Source organism: Pantherophis guttatus, chromosome 2 (genome assembly GCF_059756535.1).
Source record: "Pantherophis guttatus breed Tessera chromosome 2, ASM5975653v1, whole genome shotgun sequence".
In the NCBI taxonomy this organism is placed as follows: Eukaryota; Metazoa; Chordata; class Lepidosauria; order Squamata; family Colubridae; genus Pantherophis; species Pantherophis guttatus.
Genome location: NC_142064.1, coordinates 223,902,458 through 223,923,870, shown reverse-complemented (window position 1 = coordinate 223,923,870; position 21,413 = coordinate 223,902,458). Strand labels below are relative to the sequence as shown.

Genomic DNA, 21,413 nt, shown 5'->3' with positions numbered 1-21,413 from the left:
TACCAGTTCTTGAGGAGGTCATTTTGCCAGGAATTCATTGACCAGGATTTCTGCATTCTTCTATTCTCTGAGCCTTAACGCTTAATGGAGGCAATGGTCTTAAAGTTAAAAACTTGTATTAAGATTAATAACTACAATAGCCAATAATGTGACTCTGTAAGTAACAGAGAATCTCCAGTGCTTTCATCTTCTGATATGTTCTTCAAAAAGAATTTATCCTGGGCAGTGGTGGGTTTCAAAATTTTTTACTACTGGTTCTGTTGGTGTGGCTTGGTGGACATGGCATGGCTTGGTGGGCGTAGCAGGGGAAGAATCTTCATTTCCTCCTGATCAGTTGGGACTCGGGAGGCAGAGAATAGATGGGGGCGGGGCCAGTCAGAATTTTTACTACCGGTTCTCTGAACTACTCAAAATTTCAGCTACCGGTTCTCCAGAACTGGTCAGAACCTGCTGAAACCCACCTCTGATCCTGGGTAGCAATGACAAAGCAATTTTGTTTGGTTTTAACATAGCGTATTATGTGATTGTATTCAATTGTTATTTAACTGGCAAGTTGATTTGATTGGTTATATGCCATCAAGACATCTCTGACTGCTACATATATTTTCTCCATAATGATGTATTCCTAACCTGATCTTTCAGGACTTCCTATGGTGCACTAGCCACCTCTATAACTAAGTCCCTCCACTTTGCTGCTGGCCATCCCTTCTCTTTCATTCTTCCTTTCCCAGAATTAGAGCTGATGAACCATTGTTTAAAAACCTTATGCTTTAGTGTGATTTGTAAACTTGGTTTTTGCCTGTCTTTTCCTAACAACAATATATGTCCTGTTTGGAAAGGGAGACTCTTGCAGGTGTTTCCAGTAGTTTGTCTTAATTTTCCCCATGGCAGACAAATAATTATTATTAGTAAATGGCTATTTTTGATCCAGCTCCTTATTTTGAACAGTTTCGGCTAGGTGGATGCTTGGATATGCAAAGGGAAGTCTCTTAGTTTTAAATTGGAGGGAAGAGAAATGAACTACCATGGAAAGAAACCGTCTTACCCCAGTCTTACTCCTCTCTTCTGGATAAGATGTTTCAACATCATGAAATGCCATAAAGGCTAGAAAAAATGCAACAAATTAAGCTGATTATATTCATTTACAGAAAACTCTGGGCTCTTGATACATTTCCTTTCCTTTCCTTTACTGGATTTTTTTTTTTTTTTTTACCTTCCAACTGAACAGAAAAAAATTCAGATAAAAATATCCCTTCATACCTTTTAAAGTGTGTGTTCAATTCCTTCCCTAATTCATGGGACAACCAGATGATGTTGCTATTTTTAATCATCTGTCATCGTGCTTTATTTCCTATTTGTGAATTTTTTTTTTTTTTGCCCCCACAGAGATAGTTTCACTTAAACAGAAAGATGCAGGAGAGAAATGTAGTTCTCCAGAGGGTGATGATGGGGACTTTCTATATTTCTTTATTCCTATAAAGCAGACAGGTGGAGCAGAATTTACTAGTGGCTCTTTGTTCACTTCCTCAGTCACAAATGTTCTTATGAGCATGTGTCTTATACAAATGTACCAATATGTACAAAATGCAAATATATTCATTTAACACTCGGATTGTGGGATAATATTTTCTCTGCTCTTCTGTGTTTTTTACCAGTTTCCCTGTCCTGAAAGCATGAGAACAGGGATAGGACTTTCTTATTTTAATGGATTTTATGCAAGATACCCATGATGTTGGTAGTCTCATAAGTATGCGCCATCCAAACCCAAAAGCAGACAATTGACACGGTTCTTAAGTGAGTTTTGCCCCATTTTACAAGCTTTTTTGCTGTAGCCGTTAAATGAATCCCTGCAGTTGTTCATGAATCTGGCTTCAGATGGATGGACTTTGATTGTCAGAAGGTTGCAAAAGGTGATTACATGATCCTAGGACACTACAACTACCATAAATACATCCTGGTGGCCAAGCATCCGAATTTTGATCACGTGACTGCAGGGATGCTACAACGGTTGTCAGTGTGAAAAATGGTCGTAGATCCCTTTATTCAGTGCTGTTGTAACTTTGAATGGCCACTAAATGAATGGTTGTAAATCAAGGACTTCCCGAAAACTGTTTTTTTAATTCCCTGGGTGGTTGTTTCTTTTTTGCTTTCTTCGATGGTAAACCTAGGAAGCCAATAATCATTATGAAGTACTAGCAAATTAAACCCTGATTTTTCAGGCTGCTCTTTTGCTCAGCACAAAGCATTTATGCTTGATGATGCAGAGGGCTTTTCAAAGGAGTTGTGGTGCTCACATAGCATTTCTAGACTCTGACTATAAATCTTGCAGCATTCCTTCTGCAGATTTTAATCAACCTCTGCTGATTCTCTCTTCCCTCAGGCATTTGATAGATTCCTGGGTTGAGCTTTCCCTTGCCCTCAGCTAGTCCGGCTCCTGACATGACTCCAGTCTTAAGCCTCCTGACTTGATCCATCTGACAGGTGGTTCCTTCAGACAGACCTCCTTTTTGGCTCCACAGCCGGACTAGTATTTCCTTGGGAGTTTTGTTCTTTGCTCTCTTACTATTTCCTTGCTTGGGAGATACCCTTGCATCTGCCGTCCTCTTAGAATGGGCTCTCCCCCCCTCACAGCTGTTAGCCCGAGGAACAAGCCTCCCTTTCTTTGATATCCATCTTCTTGCCCCCATTGGTGGAATTTTGATTTCCTCTCTATTCCCCAATTCTTATTTTGCAGAGGGAACTGACCTCGCCTGCACCCACTTTCCCAGCTGAATTCTGTGAGCCGTTTCCACAATTGCTAAAGCAGTAATAAAGTTTCCTTGTCAGAATCTTGCTATGACTTCTAAATAGATGAAAGGCAGTTAAGTCACATATGTAACTCCTTTCCCATAGCATCCTTTGTGAGGAGTTTGAGCTGTGTGGCTAAACTGTTATTATCAGATTCCACTCCTGGCATACAAAGCACCGTTTTGCGATAGTCCAATTAGATAGTCCAATATACATGCATTTATATTTTGCTTTATTTAATCATACGTGACTCATGCTCCAATTAAGACTCAAGGACTTTTGCTTTTTACAAAAGCAAAGTTTCACAATTATACATATTTTTCTCTGATACCAATCTTCCCCACCTCTTGTAATACCTAGAGATAAATCTATATTTGAATTTGAAACCTGTGCTGAATGTATATACAGTCCTTCCACAATTATTCCCTTTTGTATTTTCATTAATGTAATTTTATCTTAGCAAGATACAGTAGTAGTCTGCTTGGTAAATAGGATCATGCATCTTAAGGAGTTTAAACTAGGTAGACAGTTCAGTATTAAATGAGGGTAAATCAACTGCTGAGACCTGATCTCCTGCACTAATGGGATTAGTTTTCCTGCAGGCCAAGTTCATCACAATCGTCTGGGGCTTAATTCAACTTTAGACCTTTCCATAAGGCAGGCATGGAGAATAAAGAAGGAGTGACAAATAGATCTGAAGTGGTCCCTGGGGATCTGTTTAAATGTAAACAGAGATTCTTGAGGTCAAGCCTGCAATTTGTTCCTTCATGTAATCATGTTTCTAAAGTAGGTTCAGATGCTAATGATCATAATGTAATAATTACCGTAATAGAATAAAACCATACAACTTTTCTAAACTTACAGCCAGAAGATTCAAAAGCCCCCTCCTATTACTTCTTGACCTAGAATTGCAATTCTCAATATGCTTGTCAAGAAGTCAACTTTATCAGACTCAACAGAACTATGTTAGGAGTAAAATATATTCAGTGCTTCACTGGAAATAGAACTATATCTAATCTGATATAAATCAAATCTGATTAGAATAGAAAATAGAGAATCACTGTTTTTCCTTCAGTTCAAGACAACTGTTCATTCTGCTTCATGCAGTACAGATTGTAAAAGTTGAATTCTGCTGCTAGCTTCTTAGGAACTTAGGTTGAAATTAATATTTAATTGCTGGTTTATTACATTTACTGTATATTCCACCACAATAACTCTTGGTGGTTTGTATTTAAAATGGTAATACTTTAAAAAGAACGGAAAGACTGATAATTCCTTCAAGTCTATTATTTACCATATAAATGTATGCATCAAGGGTCTAAGATTTGTCTTAGGTCTGTGTCCCATATTTGCACATGGCAACTTTTTTTTCTTAATTGTGTATGAACAGTAATAGAATTTATTTTTTTGTGCTTTTGTTCTGCATAACAATGACTCATATTTGCATCTCATGAAACTATGCAATAGAACTGAGTAATAGTGAACCAATATATGTGTCTTCATCAGATGGCAATTACTGGAGGATGAAAAACCAAGCAGGATTATTCCTGGTTAGTATTTGCATAGGATACTCCCAGAAAACCCAGGGTTCTAGGTTGGCCCTGGAAGTTGAACAAACATTTGGGAAGATGGTAACATCCAGGTATTTTTGTACAACTGTCCAGAAAACTATGCAGATGTCTCTGTGGTGTCCCTAAGACCTGAGCTTAACTCATGTCTTCCAGACTAGATACTAGTATCAGTACTAGGATAATATAAACAAGTAGCTCTGGGGATTATCCTTCCCATGGCTCAAGTCCAATTATATGGGCATTGTGTAGCCACTTATGGCTGTTTGGGTCTACTGCGCTCAATTTTTACTTGAAGGTCATTGGAAATGGCTACTGGCGTTACTGAATTTGAAAATCAAAGGATCCTAGCTTGCCCTTCCATTATAGGATTAGTGTCTTTGGTTATAGCCAGTATGCTTATGAGCTTGCATGTGTGCTTATAATCCTAGCCCAATGTTTTTATTCCTTGCTTCCAGGGTTTTCTGGATGCTGCTATACTGAGGTGCTAATAATAGCAGAGTGACAGCTGCTATGTGAGGATAAAAACAATCCTAGACACAGTTCTCCCAGCCCCCACTTTTCTTTTTGTAGCTTCCTTGCAGACCAAGCAAGAGGTGTACTGAAGCAAAATATAATCTGACCTGCAAAGATATGTTCTATAATCAAACGTGCCTTACTGACTCAACCATGTGCAAATAATACTTGACAAAGTTTGCTATCCCATGGGATGCCCAGAGATGTCTTGGTCTGCTGCTTTATTCTGCAGTGATTTTTCTTTCAGGGTTGCTTGCCTCTGTCATGCTTCTGCTTTCGCAAGCCTTTGCTTTATCTAACCTATTCTCCTTCTGGCTAATTTTGTTTTATTGATCTAAGATGAGATACATGATTGGAGTGGGAGAAGAAGCAGCAGAACATGGAGCAATAAAGGTTTCCAAAAATAATATTGACTCAGTTGTGGAAACTCTCTTCCAGATAAACATTAGATAAATGAACATCTTCTTACTATTCGGGTGTCTAGAATTACTGGACACCTGATTCCTTTATTGATTCTTTTTCTGATTCCACACTGACTACATATACAGCTAAATCTAGTCCAAAGATTGCTCTGGTTACCAATACCCCTGCTGGTTTAATTTTTTTAAAGGAGAATTTATTCAGCAAAACAAAATATAGGGTTTTAAGATATTGGATAACAATGCTGTGTCTAATGAGTCAGGCTGTAATTCCTAGTGTTGCATAGTATACACCATCCATTATCTATCTGACTCAGCCAGCAAAGGGAGTTACATGCATTCTTTATCTATGGAAACTTGGCCTTTCAAGTAGAGGAAAATGCTTTCAAGGGTGGCTCTTTTACAGTGAATTACAGACCTAAATTAATGAAAGGTCTGTCTGTAGAATATTTGGAAATAGTAATGAATGGTGGACTGTTAACTGACAGTGTAATAATTGAGGATGATCTTGGAAAGAAAATCTGGGTTTTAGAAGTTGCACTGATATAGTGACTAAACATACTGACTTTTCCACCAACATAGGAAAACTGTAATCTCAGAAAAAAGTATAGATTTACAAGAGACAATCTTTGAAATTAAGTCGACAGTGATATGGTTCTTTTAAGAAGCAATGTGACTATGACTTTGATGCTGTTTAATTTTCCATGTTCAATAGGAATTAGAGAGATACAAATATTGTCACAAATGATTCTGAATGTATGTGGTTACATCCGTGCATACAGCCAGAAACCCATGCAACTATGGGTAGCATTTTAATATTTCTTTGAAACCCTTTGAGGGCAAATAGACATTTCAATGTACACATATACAGGGTTGCCTGAGTTTGTGCATTGTTTAAAGCTCTTCAAATTGATTCCATGGTAGCAATGTATTATTTTTTCTCAGCTGTAAATACAATATAATTTTTCCACTTGAGAATGACTTTTTCCCAGATAGTCTATCCATCATCATTATTGTGCATTTACCTTGGGAACAAAGTAATATAAAAATAATTTTAATAAAGTTTTTCACAGCCTGATATTTTATAGTTTCTACATACGAGGCTGTTTTTGAGGCCCTACAATGCTTTTTTCTTTTTCTTTCTAGGTTCACACAAGCTAAAACTGGTGTGTGTTTTTTTTAACAGGTTGCCTATGCATTTGCCTAGCTATGTCAGAAGATTCTGGTACTGAAGGTCTGAGCTCAACTTCTTTGGCAGACTTCATAAAATTGTCCCACTTTAAGTCTCTGGATTCCAGTGAACAGACCAACCTAGAATTATCGGAGTCCGATTTTGGTCCTGGTGCCTTGCAAGTCTCACCTGGTTCAGGCTTTTTCAGTGAGGAAAAGGAAGACTCCAAGGTCCTCCAGTCTCAGTATTTATGGGAAGAAGGTGGAGACAGCAATGATTCCAGTGTGTACATGGGGCCAGCAGCAGGTAACCATCTTTTCACTATTTTCTTCTAAGTTTTGTTAGACTTTTTTGTTGTTTAAAAAAAAGTGGGGCTCGGTTTTTCAAAGAGCTTTTCCAAATCATATATTTTTAGAGGGAAATTAATTATAAGTTTCAGGTGGGAAGTTTTCAGCCTTATCATCGTGGTGCAAAAGATTACGGTATTGAAATAATGGTATGGTAGTAATAATAATGATATTGGAAGCCTCTGAGGAGTAAGTAGAGTCACCTGAGTTGCATTCTCCAACTTTCTCTTAGAAAAGATCGTCCCACATGGTAACCAAATCTGTTTCAGTGCCATTTTCAGCTCTAAATTCTGATGGAAATGAATCTAAACCTCCATTGAGGTTGGTCAGTTTTCAAGTGGGACACTGTCTAGGAAAGTTATTTTAGGTACAGTTTTGCAGTTATTATGTAAATCTTCTGGGTATAATTATGGTTTTCTCAGGAGTGGTCTCATTATGAATTATTTTACTGGGTTTGAGAGCGTTCCTTCTTGTAAAGAGGAATTTATAATTAAATCCAGCTGACCTTCTTACTCATTGTAATAAATCCTTAGGAGCAAGTGTTGAACAGATGCCTATGCATATCATCAAACCTTATAGAATAAAATTCATTCAAAAGAATCCAAGCAAAGTGTTCTCTGCACAGAACAACTGACCTGATAAAGCTGCAGAATCTAAGTAATTATAAATGCTTAGAATGTTTTTTCCCCTCCAGATTTTGTACAAACACAGCATAGTGATCTACTGAGGATTCTGCTAAATCACCTGTTTGACTTGACTCCAAGAAATCTAAACCTCTTGGAAAAACCATGCTAATTTAGGATGACACAATGAGAAAGATGAACTGTGCCGGGTTTTTTTTTCCTCCACTGTCAGCCCTGAATTGGCTTGATAATGAACTTTTGCTAGGATTAAATTACTTCCACCTGTGTTTCAGGCAGCACCCATCTTTCTTCATTAGTCTCAATTTGAATAATTATCAGAAAGTTGGATGTTCTCTGCAAAGTAGGCACAGGAGCCATCACGTTGGCCTTTTCTGCATTTAAAATGATCTGTATTTCTTCTCTCTAAGCCTATTTGACAGACCCTGTCAATAGTTCCATCTTATTCTATAGAGAAAAATCACTTATGCAAGTTTAAAACTAAAGAGCAAAAACCAAAAAGTATAGGCAGCTATTCATGTCAGGCGGGTAAGAAGTTGGGAAAGATCTGTGTTTGTCCTGTGAAATCCTAAACTATTTTAACCAGGCCAGTTTTGGCCTGTATGTTGAAGTCTCCCAGAACCAACATTTAGGGATCTTCAGCTGTAGAGTATTGCCATCAGTTCAGGTAGGAAGACTCATGAATAACAAATTGAGCAAGACACTTTTAGAATCCCAAACAAGTTGTCCTGAGTGCTTATTATGGGCTACAAATGGAGAGAAAATGAATTCCTGTACACTGCAACAATTCTCTCTCCCCAACCTCTTGATGTGTTTCAATGCCAAATTGAGTGTATCGCATTTTCAGTCCATACTAATAGATATAATAAAGTTATCTGCATGGGAAAAGGTAAATCAGCTTATAATATGCAGCCCATTCTTTGGAATAAAGAATGCTTTGGAAAAAATTGGCAACCAGGAAACAAATTTTAAAAACCTTTGATACAAAGAAGACAATAGTGATATAACCACAGTGTCATGATGATGCTTTGTAGGAAATGAATGCATGAATGAAACATAGCAGTTTGTATATCAAGTGCCAAGCAATATAAATAATCTTAATGTGGAAAGAATTTGGGTGCTAGAGGTTTTGAAAGAACATGGGATAATTTTTCTTGCATCAGTCCAAGGACCATCTACTTCAGCATTTACTATGCACAATGCCCAACTAGATGATTCTGTTCATAAGCAGGAGATGGAGATGTAATTATTTTCCACCACTGTGGCCCTGGATGCTATTCCCAACTCAAAGGTAACAATGCATTTTCACAATTAATGGCCCTTGACAAACGTCTCCTTTGTCAATTCATTTAATCCTCTTTTAAAGCCATCATCATATTTTTTGACAATAAATTGCATACGTTAATGGTGAAAGCTCTCACTGAGGACAAAAGAGTTACTTAAAGAAAGTAAAGCTGTGAATGTCATTATCACTGACATTCGAAGGGAGAGGCATTATTGCTTGTATATTAATTAAATTAAGTGGGCATGTATAACTTTTCTAAACATTCTGATGATTAATCAAGGGACTGAGCAAATTGTCTCTAGGTTCACTTACCTTGACTTGAGCATAGTCCTGAGTGAAATTACTTGGAAAAAATGTATCTTGTTCAATGAAGTTAACAATGAGCAGCCTTCAAGCCCTTTTAAAAAGTTCTTTTGCAAAAAATAAAGTAATATATTCAAATTTTGCCCAGCAATATTTACACGTCATACTTTAGAAGACAAATTCTTATGCAGCCAATGAATCCTTAAATGCTTCTTTAAGGACTACAAGATTACATATTCAATTAATTTAATCTAGTAATCTCATTTAATCTATTAATTGAGTAAACAAAATAAAATAACCAGAATAAATTAATTGATATTAAGTAGATCTTGAAAAGTAATCTTTCTTTTTTCATTTGCAGAAAGAATCATTTGTAACAAATAATATTCTTCTGACTATATTATTAAATATATATTTCCTTATAATCAGACTCCAAGGTAACTGGAGTCCAGTTATATTTCTTTATTTATAGCATTATGCTCCAAAGATAGCTGCAGTTTGAAGAAGATACTTGCTTTCTTTTTGCCTGATTTTTCCCTTTTGGCTTTAATGTATTTATGTAAAAATAATCAATAGCACGAGATGCATGGTACTATTCTTGGGCTCTAAGAATAGGATATTCTTCTTTCTAAAAGATCCTTGACTGAAATCTCCAGCCAGTCTTGCATCTTGGAAGGCTGGTAAGTAACACAGGATACCACTGACATAGCAGTCAATGTTCTGACTGATGGACACAACCAAAACAAGCATGTGCGAGACCTTCCAATCTCTAAATGCAAAATTTTATTGAGTACATCATTTTGGCACTGCTGAAGGCAAAACCAGCTCTACCTAATTCCCGTGCAAACCCACATAATGACAGTATAGATTTCTCCCTCCCCTCTATTAGTCCAGGTCACATTGTCCAATGGAGTGTCATTATATTGTTATGAGAAAAAGTCTCTGGTCTTGGCGAACACCTGCCAGAATGTCCTTGGCTCTCACAGCTCATCTTCTTGAAATCTGGAGCCTGAATTTCATCTCGCCCTTCCCTCCCCCCCATTTGGTTCTTTTGCAAGCTGAGAAGTGATAATGGTTGCATGCGTGCTTCAAACTTGACAGTAGCTTTTCAATTTCAGTTTTTCTAATATACTGTATTTTTTTAACTGCCATATGTCTTTTTTCCTTGGAATCTATTGCTGCTTCAGAATTTAGTAGAAACTTTTAAAAATATATATTTCACCTTTTCCAATGTTCCCTTTATTCACAGAAACCACTTCTCTCTTCTTCTGGTTCTCCAGGGATCGGGAGAGTAGAAAACTAAAGTCAAAATGGCTTTAATGGCCACATGATTGACCCTCCCTTTCTTTTTACATGCAACACACATAAAAAAGGCACAGTGTTTCTGTCCTATAGCTCAACCACCAGTATAACTTTTCTGCTCCTCCCCCAGGCACCTCTGCTATTTCTCAATATAATTTGTAATCTCTTTTGCAAGAATAAAGGAAACAATAAGCTATGAATTTTAGCTTAATAAAGGAAATTGTGAACAATACTGTGCAGGTGTATTTTCCCCATTTCTTCCCACTTATCCTTCCCTTTACCTAACAGAAAAAAAGAGGCTTGGTGGAAGAGTTTAGAGTAATGTTCAAATATGAGATGATATAGGCTGTAGAAATTGAATGAATAGATAATATATATAAACAAATACATACATACTGTGTTTCCCAGAAAATATGATCTATTCAGAAAGTAAGTCCTAGCTTGATTTTTACACATGCACCCAATATAAACCCTATGCCCAAAATAAGCCCTAATTAAGACCCTGCCCACTCCAGGGTGCACGGTAAAAATTGAGCTAGGATGGAGATGGAGGGGTGGAGCTGTCCTACTACTTACCTTCAGATAGTTGCAGCCAGGCCTCACACACCTGAAGGCCTCTCTAACTGATAAGAGAGCTCTGGATTGATCTGGAGCTCTGTTGTTGGCTACAGAGGCCTTCAGGAATGCCTTGCTGGCTGCAGAAGAAATGGGCCAAGGTGTGCGAGGCCTGGCTGCAACTATATGAAGCCAAAGAAGTTCCTGAAGGCCTCTGACAGCGAAAAGGAGTGTGCGACATGGACAAGTGAGGTGAGTCAGTGGTTGACATTCCCTCCCCCTCCCCCCGAACATAATACTTGGTGCCTTTTTTGGTGGCAAAAAAATTATGAAACAAGTTCTTATTTTCTGGGAAACATGGTACATACATATATACGTACCAGTTTCATAGCCACCATGCAGCATTAGCTGCCGGGCTTCCCACTGAGCTATGAATAAATTACAAATCTCTGGATAAATATTAATTCAGGTTTTGATTATACTTGGCAGAGAATTTCCGAATATGACTTGGCAAGTTTAGGATTTTTATTGCAAGAAGAATGAAGCTCTAAAAAGAGTTGACTGCCTACTGCAGTGCAAAGCAGTCAGTCTTTATATATCTATGCCCATATGTTTAAACTCTTAAATTTCTTTCTCCTACTTTTCCATGTTAAAGGATACTTGGCTGTAGTAGTACTGGTCCTTCATAGACTAGAAGTCACTGATTCCTATTTCACTGTTGGCCATTAGGCAAGAGCTGAAACAGCAATATGATCCTAATTTGTTTTTATGTCTGAATTTTGTTATGCTTTCTGGCTACTTTATCTTTGTTTGATTATTTTACCAGTTTGCACAAAAGGAAGAATAAAATGGTAATAAAATGGCTGCCTTTATATATATATAACAATTCATTCATAGTGTTGTTCAAAAGTCAGAATGTTAGTTAAATGTTATGATGTACCGTATTTTTCAGAGTATAAGATGCACTTTTCCACCCTCCTAAAAGAGGCTGAAAATATATACAAATCTAGCTTTTTCGAAGCTTTTTTCAGCCCTAACAAGGCGCTAGCAAGTGAAGTGATCTTCCATGCTTTGCTTGCTCCCTCCGACTCTCAGCTGTGCTTTAGAAGCTTTTTTTCAGCCCTAACAAGTTGCTAGCAAGTGAAGCGATCTCCGTGCTTTGCCTGCTCCCTCCAACTCTCAGCTGTGCTTTAGAAGCTTTTTAAAATTCCCAAGGAGGGGATAAAAAGCGTGCTCAAAACCAGCAAACTAATGTGCTGAAGGTGATCAGACTAAGGATGCTAGCCAGATGAATACCTGGTAAGCAGATTTTTTATTCCTATTTTCCTCCCCAAAAACTAAGCTGTGTTTTATACTCCGGTGCGTCTTATATCCAAAAAATATGGTAATTGTGACCTATGATGTTAAGCAGGCACATTTGAGATGCCCATTGAGTGCGTCGGACAGGGGTGAGCCTATTCAAGGTTTCCTTAGAATTTATCAGATTATCCTGCCGAATCGTGACCTGATTTTCAGGCCAGACAACGTGAGAAGGTGACCTTCCGTCTTGCTGTCCTCCCTGTTGCCTTCTTTGCTTTCATTTCATCTTAGTTGGTACCTGTCCAGCCTGGTTCTAGTCTGGCACTAGAAAGTGATATGTGTTCAAATGAAAGCAATACATCTATTAAGATTTCAGTCTGGGAGAATTGAATCCCCGCGGGTATTCAGGTAGTCATCAACTTACGACCACAATTGAACCCAAAATTTATGTTGCTGAGTGAGGCAGTTGTTAAATAATTTTTTCCCCATTTTATGACCTTCCAGCCCTAGCTCAGTGGAGTCAAAAAAGCCCAGAATCGAGTGGATGTGACTCCACTGAGCTAGGGCTGCAGAAAAATCTTGGTTATGTAGGAAAAACTTGGCTAAAAGAAAAACACACATAAAACCTACGAAGAGTAAAATAGATATTGTACCACAGGGAGGATACATGAGATGTGGGTGTGGCTTACTGATGATGGCTAATGAGCCAGAAATAGATCTATATAAGTCTCTCACTAGGCAGCATAGGGCCTGCTGGCTGCCAGAAGAAAAAAGCCCTGAATCGAGTGGATGTGACTCCACTGAGCTAGGGCTGCAGAAAAATCTTGGTTACGTAGGAAAAACCTGGCTAAAAGAAAAACACACACACACACATATGAGATGTAGGAACCACACTGGGGTGAGTTGGGGGGTAAGAATGTGCAGGTTATGTAACCATCATCTTCCCTAAAAAGCTTCTAATGTATTGCAGTCATGCATGTTTGAACACCTCTAAATGTTCTGTGCCTGTTTTTCCTTTCATAAACTCAGCTATCTGCTTCCTATTAGAAATATAAGCTGCTGCATATACTACACGCCTCTGTTGGCTTTAGAAATAGTCAATCCAAAAATCATAGCACTGTAGCAAAGCTGTAGGGTTAGTAGTTGCCTCACTCTTGTCTAGGTTTATACATCCAATCAAAGTATTGGCAAGCAACCTGGTGGCCTCCAATTGTTTAGACTAACATTCCTACAGTCTTTTTCCATGGACCACTCTACAGAGACAATGGAAGTTGAAGTCCAACATAAACGACTAGATGCATAAAGTGAGCAAAATAAAATGATTTGTTTGGGCTGATGCCTTTAAGAACCTAAACACTGTTTAAAACCAGGACACTAGAGTAAACTGAACACCCCATAATTAAAGCATAGTATGAACCTAGCTGTCTCCATTGAAAGCACCTTGGGCAAAAATTGCTTGAAAGTTGATAGATGCAGAAATAAACATTAAACAACCAACTTGATTAGACACTTTCTGATGGAAGAAAAGGAGTGTTCTTTGGTCTCAGGTAGCCAAGGGAGCCATCATTAAACCGGAGCAAATATTTTCTTAATGGTTTTCATTTAGAAATTCATGGGGAGGAGAAAGGATATGTATTGGTGTTCTGAGAAACCAACAATCTGCAATTTGTTCAACTGTGACAGCATAAATTAAACAGAAAATTATACATGAAACTGATCAGATGTGGGGGAAAGAAAGTATGTTCCTTTTTAGACTTATTCATAAACTTTCAAACCATGATTTGGAAGAGGAGAAACACTTTATTTGAGTTAACTCTATTTCTCAGTGACATTTCACTTTCTTAATTAATGCATCTTATTGAATTATTCAATAGATTTCTTTTTAAAAATTTATTAGAAACCCGCTGCTTATCATCTTACAGTGAATGAAAAGTGGTTCTAAATGAGAAACTTCAACTGGGCTTTTGTAAGCACATAACTTATGTGCTATTATTACAGTAATCAATTCATGGCTTCCAGCACACCAGACATATGAGTAGCTTTTCATTGTCCTGGGAGGGTGTTGGATGAAAAATAATTAGATTATTTAACATAAATGTTTTTTTGTGTGTTAACCCTAGACTGAAACTAATATTCTATCTAGGTCAATAAAGTTTAAGAAGTGATTTGCAGTAACCTAGAACTAGGGCTAAAGGGGTTATACAAATTTGAAATAAAAGAATACTGACAAAAAAAATACAAATTAAAAACATAAAAAGGTTCTTTATAAGAATGCAAATAGTCATCAAATGTGCCTGTTTTGTGATACTGTTGGTTAATGGGGGCTGGGGTGAGGTCCTGGAAGTCAAGTCTTAGATATACTATTAGTCAATGATGAAAAAGACTCAGCTTCACTTCCCTAGTATATATCCAAGTGAAATTCTCATGCAAAATAAAAATGGGACATTGAGGAAGAGACAAACTAAGTTTTCTGGCTTGTGTACTGGGATAGATTGTTATAAACAAATCGGATGCAGGAAAGCATATCTTTGCTTTGTCTGGCAAAACCCTGCACCCTTCCACGTATTCCCAGTCTCAAGGTCTTCTCGTCTCTCAGGTATAAGCTTTTGCAACCAATGGGTTATTTTGCCTTTTGCTGAGTCACCCGTTGAAAGGAGAGATGTGTCATCAAGCCTTGAATTTCAAAACCTACATGTGAAAGCAGGCTGTCTTGTGTAACTGAGGTGTGTATTGAATTACTGACAGGAAAATTTAAATGTTTCCATGGGATTTGTAGAATGCTTCCAAATACTGGATACTTCTGCTGGTGAATATTTCCATTGTGTTAGACCTAAGTTAAAACGGGACATTTAGTCCTAGGTAGGAGAATTATCTTGCTTTCTGCTATGAATCAAGGCTGTGCTGGACTAAAGATAAGAAAGCTAAGAGAAGCAAAGGCTTCTCTGTAAAAATGTATTTGTCTGGAACACTGCAATAATTCCACTTTGATGGTGGCACGAATACTGATCGAAACCATAGAAATTAGTAATTCCGTAAGTATAATGGCAATCTTAGTGAGGCAGGCTCTTTACTTTCCTAGAGGCAAGGCCAGATGATTCCTGGACCTAGTCCCAACTTATCAATGGGGTATTGAAATTGAGTACAGGTAGTCTTCAACTTATAGCCACAGTTAAACCCAAAATTTCCATTACTAAGCAAGACCAGCTTAGTAGACCAGTACATTTTACTGTCACTGCAGTAACATAGTTGTTAAGCGAATTGGCTTCCCCATCGACTTTGCTAGTCAGAAGGTCACAAAAAGTGATCCCATGAGCCCAGGAGACTGCAAACCCAGTCATAAATACAAGTCAGTTGCCAAATTTCTGAATTTTGATGCTGTAACGGTTGTAAGTGTGAAAAACTCATAAGTCACTTTTTTCAATACCATTGTTAATTTCCAATGGTCACTAAATAAATGGTGTAAGTCGAGGACTACTTCTATTAAATTCAGCATTTAATTTACATTAAATTGAATATGAAATTAAATTAAGTAGTTTCTGGTCTAATTAATTTCACTTCAAAGAAAGCATTTAATTGTACAGGTAGTCCTTGACTTATCACCACAATTGGGGGTCACAATTTCCATTGCTAAGCAAAACAGTTGTTAAGTGAGTCACGCCTGATTTTATGACCTTTTGCCACAGTTGCTAAGTGAATCATTGCAGTCATTAAATAAATCAGTTTGCTTGTCAGAAACTGGCTGAGGAGGTCAGAAATGATAAGTACATGACTCCTGGATGTTGCAACCATCATAAATACATGCCAGTTGCAAAATTTGATCATATGACTATGAGGATCCTGCAAAGGTTGCAAGTGCAATGGTCGTAAATCGCTTTTTAAAGTGCCATTGTAACTTTGAATTATCACTAAACAAATGGTTGTAAGTTGAGGACTACCTGTATTCTTATATCTGAATGACAAAATAACAGATAACTGCTCTCCCTCATAGACCAACTATGACAGATTCAGCTGTTAGGAGTTATGCTAATGTTTGATCTGTGCCTGATCCTGGACTTTAAAAAAATCAGAAAGAGCCAAGAGGAAAGAGTTGCATGGGTTCATGCACATCAGAGTGTGCACCAGTGTGTATTTCTCCTCCTCTGAGCCTTTTGAGTCTTAACCTATTCAGGAAAATACCGAGAGAGAATTAAAGAGCTGCAGGAATTTATACTCAGAATTTATACTCGGTTCCCATCCTTCTGCATATTCAATACATACCTCACTTTTTATTACTCTGTAATTCCTTAATTTAGGGTAGGATCAGGGCAACTGGATGGAGCTGAGTATTTACTAGCCGGATGCCCTTCCTGATGCCACGTGGAGTTCACAGCAGGGTTTTTTTTTTCTTACCTATACTCCTTAAAATCATTTGGTGAAGAAGCAATAGGCTACTTTTTATAAGAAGTATTTAATTAATGTTATGATATTACCTCTAGCTTTGCAACTATGTTTTAAGCATAGATTGACATTAAGTGCACATCTTTTAATCTCATCTTCAGCTACAGCTCAGTGAAATTAAGCACTATGGAAAGACAACAACTAAGAAGCTTAACATCAAGTGGTCCACTGCCCAGCTGCTACTAGTGGGCTCAGAGTTTGTTTGTTTATCTAGACTTAAACACACAGTAACTTTTAAAAGAACTCTTTCTCATTTTTTTTTTCATACAATCATGAACCAAGTGCTACTCCAAGGTGAAAGATTTAAGTAAATGTTACCATTCCTAAGAGGATACTTACTGTATTTCATTACACTGTTCATGTAGCAAAACCTGCACTAGGACCTCCTAATTACTCATTGCTATAAGAGATATTGTCACTTAAAACTAGAATATGAGCACTAACATCCTGGCTGGATTTTCTATCTAATACTTACATTCCCTTTTCCTTAATTCCATTCTCTCATCTCCTTTCAAGGCCGTGTTATATGAGAATTCTCTACAGGAGTATGAAATAACTATTTTCTGCATTGCCACATCACAAAATACAGCACAAGTATTTTTTTTCTATCAGGGTATTGATCATGGGACTGTTTCACACATTATGCTAAAAAGGCTGTGCAACAAACTTAAGTGAAACCTGAATTCTGAGGGTAATTTAGCACAGAATAATATTTGCATAAGACAGAACAAAAGGCAATGTATTGTATATACAAGAGGGGAGAAGCAAGATGATTTATATGGATAGAAAAATATGAATAACTATAATGAATGGTGCTTGTATAAACTAGTTGTATTTCTCTTTATATTCTGTGGCTTACTATTTCTCATTTTTGTGCTCTGCGTATTGTTGCTTATCCCAAAATAGAATATTTTACAGATCCTGTCAAGCTTCAAAAAACATCTTGCCGTTGCCACTATTATCGCCTCTCAGCTTGCCAATTAACTATGGTGGGGAGGGAGCGGGAGATAGAACATGGGCCAGACATTGAGATGTCGGTGTGAGAACCAAGGACATTTCGGCAGGTATTTACAAAATCCAGAAACACTTTCCCACAACAATATCCAGAGACGGTATTAGACAATGTGACCTGAGCTAATTGGTGTGTGTGTGTGGAAGAATCTGAACTTTACCTATGGGGCTTAGCCAGTGGTGGGCTCCTCCCGGTTTGGCCCGGTTCAGCCGAGCCGGTAGCAGTGACGCTATTATGTCACCAAACTGGTTCTCTTTCTTTGGGAGCTGGGCTCTCCCGCCCGCCCCTGCGTTATTCCTACCTTATATTTCTTTTCTTTTCTTTTTTGCCCAGCTGAGAGGTGCAGCAGAGCAGATTGCCGCACCTCAGCTGGGCAGATTCACAATGCGCTTGCGCAAAGCACAAGAGGCGATTGCGCGCGAAGCGCATGCACAAAGAGAACCGGTAGTAAAGCCGGTTAGAACCCACCACTGGGCTTAGCGTGGGGAAGATCTAGATCTGGTTTTGCCTTCAAACGTGCTGAAGTGATGTACTCAATAAAGTTTTGCATGGACCGTCTTGGTGGTACTTTCTTTGGTTGGGTTCATCAGTTGGAACCTTGACAGATACTGTATTATCCTTGATATAGGTATATCTGTATGCAAAGAAGCTAGCTCTAATTTACATAGAGGTTATGCTGACACATTGCTTGTTGCAGCATAAATATGCTTTATTAACTATTTTTGAGAGAAGTATCCTCATGGTATTAGTAGCATCTCATTCCTAATCTAGAGTTGTCCTTAATGGTTTTGGTTTGGGAGATCAGTTTTCCTTCTTCTCTTAAGAGAAGTCTTGCCTTCCAGACAATCTAGAAATGAGTCTGAGGATGAAGGATCTGGGCATAATAACTTGTTCAGTTATCAGCTTGGCAAGTCTGGTGGGGAAATGCTCTACCTATCTAGTTGCTGGGCACTGTGCCTCCATAGTCATTTGGGCTTTGGCTGCAAGAAAGACTGGACACCTGGTTTTTCTCTCTTTGAACTAGAATAACAACTCCCAAGAGACTGATAGACATGGCAGCCAAGTCAGATAGACACTCTTTAATTTAGTTTAATCATATCTGCATCCTCTTTATAAGATCTTCATTCCTGCTTAATGTGCGTCCATGACCTTCTATGGGAGATCAAATAGTTAAGGATTATCAGGAGCTGTGATGCCATCAGGAATTATTGTTTGAGATGGGCTGCCATATACCAAATAAACAACATTTGGTATTACGTATAATACTTCCCCCCCCCCCCCGCCCCTTATATTCAGTGAAGTTGCATAATAATGTCCTGGAATTATTAGCTTTGATTTCCAAGATGTGACTTCAACATTGTGGCATCAGTTCAGTGATATAATAACAGGGAGATAAATAATGAGAATGTTGTTGAGAACAAAAATGAAATCCAGTGTCCCACTGTTCTGTAGCATTGTCCATTGATTCTAATGTTTTATTTTGTTAACTGGGCTAGAGAGAGATTCTACCACCCTCCACATTATACATTCCTATCAGTTTTGAATCCTCCCCCAATGGATTCAAAGATTTGCTCTTCTTCCTTTGTGTCTCTTGGAAGAGAGACACTTACTACGTATGAGAACAATATACAAATATGAAAATCAAGAGGATGTACTTTTAAGTTTTAGTCATCTCTCCATATGAGATACCTTCACTCTTGAGAACATGAATACATTAATCTGAGAGGTGGAAAATGGGCTCTGCAGGCTGTTCCCTCTGCCCATGGGGTAACCTGAGATTACACCTATCTGCTATGTGAACACTACATCATTATCAGTTGCACATCAAGAATCAGGCATGCAGAGTTGGTGTAAAATAAAGAAATTCCCTTCTACACCAAATACTCAGGTATTCACTGTACCTGCAATCTTTAAAACACAGTACTGGTACTATTGTTACATGCTTTCTTAGAAAATATACTTTAGTACTCAAATGAATGGGTAAGTGACATTAGGCCTATTAGGGAAAATTGTTCCCTAATGGCATGACTCTTTTTTTGCAGGCTGTATACAACTATTGTGATTCATAGACTGGGTTCACATCTCACATTGAACCGAGATGTGGTTTGCTTATTTTCCACCCTGTGTGTGTGAATCCAACCACTGTGATTAAAATAGATGTAAAATAGAGCCTATGCTTCAGTAAATTGTGTAAATGCAAGCAGTTTTTATTTAATCCATAAACTGTTATTAAACAAAACATAGGTTAGCAGAATGAGCAAATCCAGCCTTTAAATAATATGATCAGTATGCTTTGTATTATAAGCAGAGAATGCTTTGCCCTATCCTAGCAAGTATATGAGAGAGGATAAAATATTACAGCAAGGGTGTGTGCCTAGTGTGGATTAAATAAAATGTGCATGCGCACATCACTTGGAAAGGTTTAATTTGTGAATAGTGTCTAGCGCTGTAGATCAAAAGAGGCATTTTAGAAAATTGACTAAGATGAAATTGCATAGGAAAGGCTTGCCAGAAAGAGCTGGGGGGAAATTGCTGAAGTATTTTGAGAGGCAGAAAGAGAAACTGAGGTTAAGTAGAACACAGGACAAAATAACATGTTAGGTATCTTGATCTTTTCCTTAGAAATAAATGGAGCAGGGGATGTTCCAATTTCCAGGACTACTCCTGAGTTAAGACTGGATGAAATGTCTTCCTGCAGTGTCATGAAAAAGCAGAAGCTACTTAATTTTTTTCAGATAATTTTTTTTTAAGAGGGGCTGTTTGTGGGATTTTAGCTATGGAAACCTCCTCTATTTATTTTCAGATTACAGTTTTCCACTTGCTTCTCAAAAAGCTTTGCCCAAAGAAAATGGAACACAAGTGAAAGACCCCCAAGGAGAACCCACTTTTCATCCCATCTCTGATTCCTTTGATCCAGACTCCGAAGCCCCTCCCACCAGAGTCCTGGAGGAGGAGGAAGAAGGATTGCTCCCTATCAACCAGTCAAAGGGAATGACTCAAAGCAGCCAGATGTCAAAAACCACTTTTTCTGAAGCACCTAAAGATGATTCCTTATATTCTATCCTGTTTTCCACCATGGCCAGTAGAATGGGCCCAACGACTGAAGCAGCTACGATCAAGCATGGGAAAGAATCTGCGCTCGAGTATTCTTCTTCAGGCTTTGACTTAGGAAGCAGCATGGGACCCAGTCTCCTGCCCTTGTCTCCCATCTTTTCAACTGAGACCACTACAGACCCCCAGTTGGTCTCAGAACTTCCTCCCAAGATTACCCAAGAGAGCTCAGTGGCTGCGATAGAAATAGCAGGGGAACAGTTTGCAACCATAGCTGCAGTAGAAGGCGATCTACCAGAAGGAAAAGCCACAACACAGGAGGAGATTCCAAAACCTGCATCGGGAACAGTTGCAGCTGAGATGGAACTGACAGGAGAAGATCTAGTAGGCTCTCATGAGGACAATTTCCAAGTAACTGAGACTGTTTCCAGGACTCCTAACAGCCTATCAGATCGCAGCTCTTTGGGCCATTTTTGGGACTGGACCAGTGGACGAGCCCCAACTCCAACTGCTAACCAAAATAGCCAGGATACAAAACTGCCAATCATCACAACTGCTGCAGCACAAAACAGAGATCTCCTGCTTGCCTCAGGAGTTCCCTGGAGTTTGACACAGGTAAGAAAATTGTATGTGGACCATTGGGTGATGAGTATTTATACTTAGAAACCTCTGTTAAAGGCTGGGAGAAACAAACCATTTAACATGGTTTTATGTTATTTA

General features: G+C 38.3%; 1 protein-coding gene across 2 annotated transcripts in view; it reads left to right on the top strand.

Annotated features, from left to right (window-relative positions):
• Positions 1–21,413, top strand: part of PODXL2 (podocalyxin like 2) — a 48,545-nt gene that overhangs the window by 14,560 nt on the left and 12,572 nt on the right. The window contains exons 2-3 of one of the 2 annotated variants that reach the window (XM_034431525.3): positions 6,477–6,767; positions 20,446–21,308. In XM_034431525.3, coding sequence (XP_034287416.1) covers positions 6,477–6,767; positions 20,446–21,308 — 1,154 coding nt within the window. The remainder of the gene's footprint in view (positions 1–6,476; positions 6,768–20,445; positions 21,309–21,413) is intronic. The other variant, XM_034431526.3, reaches the window with a different exon arrangement.